Source organism: Amphibalanus amphitrite, unplaced genomic scaffold (assembly GCF_019059575.1).
Source record: "Amphibalanus amphitrite isolate SeventyFive unplaced genomic scaffold, NRLGWU_Aamphi_draft 000027F_arrow, whole genome shotgun sequence".
Lineage (NCBI taxonomy): Eukaryota > Metazoa > Arthropoda > Thecostraca > Balanomorpha > Balanidae > Amphibalanus > Amphibalanus amphitrite.
In genome coordinates, this window is record NW_024881523.1 from 1,180,629 (window position 1) to 1,188,901 (window position 8,273).

Consider the following 8,273-nt stretch of genomic DNA (forward strand, 5'->3'; position numbering starts at 1 on the left):
GTAATCTTGGGTGTCCCATCACCACCACACACCTGTCCAAACTCCAAACGGTCCAAAAACCCTTGTCCAAATCAAACACTGACCACCTGCACAGCCTTTATTTCAGTACCAGTCGCCATGCGTCACTATTGACCCCGAGGTCAAACGGTCAGGTTACCGATAGCCGGCCCAATTACCTACGCAACAGACGGTCAGCTATAGGATGGAGGGACAAACCAGCTCAGGATACGACTCCGTATGATAGCCCCAAGGTCCGTACTTAGGTGAGCGGAATGACATTTTTGGGGGCACATCTCAATAATACGCACACTCAACAATAGGTAAACGTAAAATCAACGAAACAATATTATCGAACAAACAAGGTGAATAAATAAGAAATGTGAAAAACAGCATCATCACGCGTGAGGACCGAACCACGTCTTCAATATCACTCGGATATTTTAACCCAATTTATTATACCTCCACATAATCACAGTACAGATGACAGTGTACAATATATCTAGCATGCATTAGAAACGTCAGCACACTAAAAGTGAACGAAAATAACAGTTCTGAAGGTATGTACGGTAAGAACTTGGTAAGACTTTTTTATCGTAGTCGTTTGTGGAGCACTATGCCATCTACTGTGGCCGACGCATGAGCCCACCAGTTCCTCCTTAGCTAGGTAGGTATTTAGTTTCACTGGACACCGTTGTTGAAATGTTTTAAAACCAGTAAAACGCCTTTTGGGCGAAGAACGAGCGAGCGAGATAGTGAGCCCTGCACGTGCGGAAGGGCGAGAGGGTGCTTCCAACAGGTTTGTGCAAAGCACCCTTCTAACCGGTCGCTAGCGGTGTGCCAAATTTGAACGCAATCGGCCCAGCCGTTCCTGAGATCTGGAAGCGGCATTCTGCACGTGCGCACGTGCAAACGGGGTCCAAAATGACTTTTGCACGGCACCCTACTAACTGGTTCCCAACCGTGTACCAAATTTGAGCGCAATCGGCCCAGCCGTTCTCGAGATCTGGAAACGCCCCCTGCACGTGCGCACGTGCAGTAGCACCCTAATCGCAACACATGGGAAAGCATTGCCTGGTGGGTGCCTACCTGTATGCCAAGTTTCAGCGAAATCGCCCCAGTAATTACCGAGTTACTGAAATGGGAACAAATTTGGCACCTCTTATTGTTGTATTTTGCACGTGCACTGGGGGTGACCCACATACATCGAGAGTATCCTATTTTGGGTAGAAGGGATGCTGCTACCCTACAAAATATACCGCAAGTCAATCGCCCAAGCGGCTGCTGAGATATGAGTCTCTCAAAATCACTACTTTTGCAAAACAGCTTGAACACCCTTGACTTTTCACGTGGCACGTGCCTGAGATGTATCAAAAGTAGTCAATTACGGGGTAGAAGGGATGGGGCTACCCAACAAAAAAGACCGCAGGCCAATCGGTCCAGCGGTTGCTGAGATATAAGCCTCTCAAAAGCGTTACAGGCCGGGCCGGGCCGGGCCGGGCCGGGCCGGGCCGCTCATACTGAGATTTTTCCGTTATATTGAAAAGACTCACTTCGCTCGCTGCGCTCGCTCGCTCGTAACAAGTGTTTTCTCAAGCGATAACAACAGGCTATTTGGTGTCTCAGAAAGTGAAGCGAAACTGGGGCGTAGCAGTGCATAACTGCGTATCACGTAATTCCGTAGTCCAACTCCAGTCGCGCTAAAACGGGCAACGGCAAACGCTCCGCTCTGTTGCCTGTTGGTTTATGGTTACGTAGGTAACGTACAAGTCAGAGACGGTGTGCGGCCTTCCTTTCCTTTTACCTTCCTGGCTGCCCGAGATTGATAGGCTAATCCTTTGTGCTCCCAAATGCTAGCACAGAAACTAAACGTGCATGGTATCGTACGACATCGCGTTAGTCGAGCTAGTTGGGCCAAAGACCACAAAATGCCTGTCCTGCACATCAACACAGTCCCGTAGGTGAGCCGTGAGGGTACACACACAAAAAAAAATGGGATGAAAGGAAAATGGAAATTGGAAGAATTCCCAGTCCACACGGCAATAACGAAGACATTCCTCGCAGCTGACGTCTCGGAATAGTCAGTATGGTCAATGGCCAATAAACAATGTTAAGGCATTAGGCATACCTATCGCTAAGCCTCGAGTCCCACTCCCGTTAGTGCCCGCAAGGTTTGTGTACTACTTGTGTTGGTGTTTCATTGAGGCGAACGGCGGTGGAAAAAGGCAGGAAGCGGTCGGGAGTCGGGACCTTTTTTGCTATCTTAGCCTTGTGCATCTGATCAGATGAGTCCATCGTATAGCCTACACGTCTTCTCCAAATCCCGTACCGTTTTTGCTCCGTCACTGTGGTCATTTTCCAACATGCGTCAGATTCAAATATTTCCCCAAGGGCCTGTCGGTGGTTTCAGTGCGGCTGCTGCGAGCCTTCGGGTGACACGGGAACTCCCTCCCTCCAGCCTGTCTCGGGCGCTCGGCTGTCGGAGCTCGGGTGGCCGCCATGGTCAGCAGAGCGTGACGGCTGGTGAGAGGCAGGGCTGTGTCCACCGGACTCTGAGGGCTCTCCGGTGACTTTGACCGGCTCCGAGCTTCCACCACCGTTATAGGACTGAAATGACAGCAGAACGGGGTTATATGTACTTACTTACGGGAACCGTCTCAACCTTGGGACTGAATTTACCCATGCGTATAAGGACGCAAAATTTTGGTCGTCGGAATGCATATATAGGTAACGTGGCGATAAACGTGGCGCATTGAGTACTGAGCATGTGATGCAAGCACTAATGTCGAGCGTCGAATTTAATGCCATGGTTATTACGGAGCGAGCGAAGCGAGCGTAGTCTTTCCTTAGATTAACGGAAATTTCTGAGTATGAGCGGCCGGCCGGCCGGCCGGCCGTGCGGACGCTTTTGCGAGGCTTATATCTCAGCAACCACTTGACCGATTTACATGGGGTAATTTTTGTAGGGTAGCTTCATTCCTTCTACCAAGTATTGGACTACTCCCGATGCATGTGGGTGACCCCTTATGCACGTGCCACGTGCAAAACGAAGAGGTGTCCGTTTTGTAATTGTTGCAATATCTCGGTAACTACTTGGCCGATTGCGCTGAAAGTTGGCATGTAGGTAGGCACCCACTAGGCACTGCATATCCATGTGCCAGAGTTGGGGTGCTGCTGCACGTGCGCACGTGCAAGGGTCGTTTCCAGATCTCGAGAACGGCTGGACCGATGGCGCTCAAATTTGGTACACGGTTAGGGACCAGTTAGTAGGGTGCCGTGCACATGTCAGTTGGGACCCATTTTGCACGTGCGCACGTGCAGGGTGCCGCTTCCAGATCTCGAGAACGGCTGGGCCGATTGCGCTCAAATTTGGCACATCGCTAGAGACCGGTTAGTAGGGTGCCGTGCACAAGTCAGTTGGAGGTACCCCCTCGAAATTTCGCACGTGCAAGGCTCACCCCCTCGCTCGCTCCGTTAGTCGCCCCAAAAGGCGCTATACTGGTAATATAGTCACCGGCGTTGGGGCCATGACTAAATATTCGTGTTCAAGTTATCGGGACTGACTTCAGGCACCAGGCTGATGTTGCCGCCCTGAGCTGGTAGGTTCGTGTTATCGGGACTGACCTCAGGCACCGGGCTGAATGTTTGGGTTTATGGTATCCACACTGACCTCGGGCGCCGGGCTGATGTTGCCGCCCTCCGGGTCGTGTCTGGTGGCTCCGTAGGGCGGCGCCAGCGCCTGCTGACTGTCCGCGCCGCCGGTCAGCGGCAGTTTGATGGCGTGGTCAGCGCTGACGCAGCTGTAGAGCAGCTCGCGGAGCCGCGCCAGCAGCCAGAGGCCGCCGTGCGCCGCCAGCACCAGCACCACCGACAGGCTGACGTAGCCGGCCGTCTCCGGACGGCTCCAGTCCAGACCGTCGATCACCGACGAGCCGCTCGGCGTGGTGCCGCCCGCCAGCACGTACACCGCCTCAAACACTATGTACAGCACGTGCAGGAACAGCGCGTAGAAGACGTGCAGCATGTGCTTGGGCTGGTTGTGCAGCAGATGATCGGCGATTACGTACAGCAGCCCAGTGAAGTAGCGCGCAGTCCCGAACGCGCCGCCGTTATTCGCTGCGAACAGTTTGAGAACGCCAATTAGTACGGGAGTAGTGTATAACTATGGAGATAATGAGTGAATTTTGAGCCGTTCGGCAATTAAGATGCATTATCTTGCTGCTTATTCATTTGTTTTACACATCGATCCTCGAGGCGGCGCTTCAGTCACCGGAGATGCGGCTCACTGCTCAGGTAGGTACTGATCGCCAGTCAACGTTTGCGGCTTCCCATGCGTACTCTCTGCTTAATCTCGTACATTGCGTTGAGGGTTTAGTTTCGGTAGATTGAATACACCACCGTAAACTTTTTATCTACATCGGTTAACATTAATAATTCGTATATCCTCGCGGCTACTTACCAAATCGATTAACATAAAAAACTCGCATTTCCTTGCAACTACTTACCGAGAAAAGAGACGAACACAGTCACAATGGCAAACACACCACTGACGGACGTGAAGAGCCACTCGGCGGCGTAGAAGAATCGCAGCAGGGGGTTGAAGCTGACCTGGTGCACCGCCGGTGTCCCTAGAAGAGTAGTGAGCATGGGGAAAAGGGCGTGAGATAGACGGGCATCAGCTCCAAGGGACCGGCTCCTTGGTACGATACAATCGGCATAAGGGAGCCGTTGCGTTGGATGTCCTATGGTCCTATGTTACTATGATACCCGTAACAGAGCCGATTTATTTTCTTGTGTATCAAACTTTCCCATAGAATCATTGTCAAGAAATGCGATCAGCAATGCCTAAATTGATGTGCTTTTGGCCGATGATTGGCCGATGTGGCCCAATGCTTTATCAAGCGAACGGTGTCATTCGATAGTCGCGGCTCTAATGAGCGCCACTGACCAGGTGGGCGGCGCCGTAGCTTCCACAGCTGAAAGTGGGCCGTCAGAGACGCCTGTAGCACCACCTCGATCAGCATCAGCAGCTTGCTCCAGTTGGTGATGTGGATCATCCAGCGAGACTTCTGCAAAGGTACACACAAACGTAAACAGACAGAGACAAAGTGATATCAACAAACTGTACTTGGTCAATGAAGGGAATTAATATTTGATTTTTTAATTTCTTCTCTCACTCTCCGAGCTTTGTTCTCTAAGGAAAAGTTTAGTTATTCTTGTCGGTTAATTTGTATCTGTACCGGTAAACGGTACGCCATCGGTATCTTCTGTGTCAGCTCAGCCGTACCTACAATGTCAGTATCTTCCATGACGAGCGGGTCGGGCTATAGGTATATTGCCTCGGTACCTCGGTCATCGGCCACGTACCGGTCCCGGTCCATAGGTGGCCATGTCGATAATTGTCCAGACGAAGAAGAACAAGGCGACCGTGATCCGGTAACAGACGTAGCTGTAATGGCGGCGACTGGGGTACTGCCACTGTAACAACGCGGCCGAGCCGGGCCTCAGAACTCACATTAATCGCATTCACATTTACTAGGAAGGCATTACACGAATGCCTTCTGCCAAGTACCTAACATGACTGAGCATGAAATGACCCATGGGTACAAATTGAAAAGGACTACCGGAATGAATGTAATACCGGTCAGCGGGTGCGCTATTCGCCAACCCTGTGAGTGACGAAACAATAGGACTTGCGTTTTGTGGTTTAATTGCTAAGGCTGGGACAAGGTCGGGCGCACTTACACTTGTGGTGACGAAGCGCCAGGGCTCCAGGTGCCAGAGGCTGAGGTCGTGGCACGTCAACGAGCACTGGCACATGGCACCGTCTCTGAGTGGCTCGGGCGGCTGGCGAGGGCGACTGGGCTGTCGAGCATTAGCAAATGCCGGGTCGGCTCACGGCGTATATGTGTATGTGCATTGTGCATATGCATGTCACTCGTTACAGTGTGTGGAAACGCGACATAACGCATCAGCCATCCGAAAGTCGAATCCGTAGATGCAACTATACCTACGTGCTTTCGAATCGGAACTCCAAGCCATAACTCGGAATTCGTAACTTTCGTTAGTCCAAGCCATAGGAAATGGACTAAATGATAGATAGATTCAGAAACAGTCGTGTCTTAGAAAGTAGATCGTACTCCGTCGGGACATCGGTTAAAAGGATTTTAGCCTTCTGCAGAAAAAATAAGCGTGTGGAATGCAGATATCGCTTTGTGTAAAAAAAAAATGAACGTCTCGGCCAGTGCAGTGGGCCAGCTTGGCAAACTCACCGCCTTCAGAGCAGTCCTGATGTCTGGCGACCGGTCTCGGCAGGACGGTGCCGCGCTGTGTCACCTCAGCTCCACCGCACAGGTGCGGCGACTCACCCCTCCCTCCCTCCCTGTTCCCTCCCACCATACACCACCAGTTATCGATCCGTCTCCCGGCCGCAGACGAAGGCCATCCTTCTCCAATGTTATACCTATATCCACACAGCTGCCCGAGCCATCTGACCAGTGGTGCTCGCGCTAGATGTTTTAACTCACGCACAAAGGCAAATAGTTTTGAGGGCGAACGTGGAGTAGCTGTTTAGACGAGATGAGTAATGACTTTTGAGTGCAGTCAGCAGCGTACATTAAGTGTAATACGATGGAGGGAAATCTAGATCAGTTGATGTGTGTAGATATTACATTATTTGTATAGCGAAACCACAAGTAAAGCAATGCCCCTAAAAATAATACCTAATCCTCATCAGACATCAATTCAATAACTCATAAGCAGGGCTGGGGAGTCAGAGTCGGAGTCGGTCGGAGTACACAGTTCTGCCAAGAGTCGGAGTCGGAGTCGGAGTCACCAATATCTTACCGACTCGGACTCCGGTGTCGGAGTTAACGCTGCATGGCTCAGCGTCATGCACTGCACCTGTTTGATTGACAATACTGCGCTCGAAATTAGATTTTGTCGAAAAAAGGCGATTTTGCTGCTTGGACGAACGTTTTCAGCGAAAGAAGCAGATGATGGTGAATTCCCCAGAACCTACTTTTTTAATTCGCCTGCAATCATGCTGTGTCGCAGCGCGTGCTCAGAGTCTTCAACTAGCGCTCCTAGGTGGCAGTAGTAAAACGCCTGCTTTATGCTGTGCCGCAGCGCACAGAGCCCTCAACTAATGCCCCAGATGGCTGAGCAGTAAAACGCATGCAGTTATGCTGTGCCGCACTCAGCCGCAGTGCTCAGACGCCTTCAACTGCCGCCCCTAGATGGCAGCAGTAAAACGCCTGCAGTTATACTGTGCCGCAACGCACAAAGCTTTCCCATTCCTCCCCTAGATGGCAGTAGTAAAACGCCTGCAGTTATGCTGTGCCGCACTGCGACAGCCGCAGTGCTCAGACGCCTTCAACTGATGCCCCTAGATGGCAGCAGTAAAACGCCTGCAGTTATACTGTGCCGCAATGCACAAAGCTTTCCCATTCCGCCCCTAGATGGCAGTAGTAAAACGCCTGCAGTTATGCTGTGCCGCACTGCGGCAGTCGCAGTGCTCAGACGCCTTCAACTGATGCCCCTAGATGGCAGCAGTAAAACGCCTGCAGTTATACTGTGCCGCAATGCACAAAGCTTTCCCATTCCGCCCCTAGATGGCAGTAGTAAAACGCCTGCAGTTATACTGTGCCGCAGCGCTCAGAGCTTTCAACTGACGCCCCTAGATGGCAGGAGTGAAACGCCTGCAGTTATACTGTGCCGCAATGCACAAAGCTTTCCCATTCCGCCCCTAGATGGCAGTAGTAAAACGCCTGCAGTTATGCTGTGCCGCAGTGCTCAGAGCTTTCAACTGACGCCCCTAGATGGCAGGAGTGAAACGCCTGTGGTCATGCTGTGCCGCAGCACACAGAGCCTCCAACTCACGCCCCTAGATGGCAGCAGTAAAACGCCTGCAGTTATGCTGTACCGCAGTGCTCAGAGACTCACCTCTCGTGCCTGGATGGCAGTAGTAAAAAGTTAAGCGCCTGCAGTTATCTGTTATGCTGTGCCGCAATGTTCACTACCCTGACTATGACGTTGACGGCAGACGGTACCTACCTCGTGTCTCTGGATGCGAATCGTTCGGCATTATTCATTAATTAAAACTCTAATGTTACAAATTTGTGAGGAAGTTTAGCGTGATATTATTGCTAACGGCAAGAGTATCATGCATAACAAAACAAAATAAACGCAGAGCTGTGGCACGGAACTACCACGGTGTCGTTGGAGTAAGAGTAGCCTTTTGCGACAGTGCGTATGCGCAACAGCAATTAATTACA

The 8,273-nt window shown here is 51.4% G+C and overlaps 1 protein-coding gene across 1 annotated transcript; it reads right to left on the bottom strand.

Annotated features, from left to right (window-relative positions):
* Positions 1-1,582: 1,582 nt before the first annotated feature.
* Positions 1,583-6,359, bottom strand: LOC122364514. The gene is made up of 7 exons (XM_043334950.1): positions 6,270-6,359; positions 5,743-5,862; positions 5,365-5,475; positions 4,946-5,066; positions 4,503-4,625; positions 3,668-4,113; positions 1,583-2,604 (listed from the first exon to the last, which is right to left on the bottom strand). The coding sequence occupies exons 2-7, from the start codon at positions 5,815-5,817 to the stop codon at positions 2,404-2,406; spliced, it is 1,077 nt and encodes a 358-aa protein (XP_043190885.1). The 5' UTR covers positions 5,818-5,862; positions 6,270-6,359; the 3' UTR covers positions 1,583-2,403.
* Positions 6,360-8,273: the final 1,914 nt, after the last annotated feature.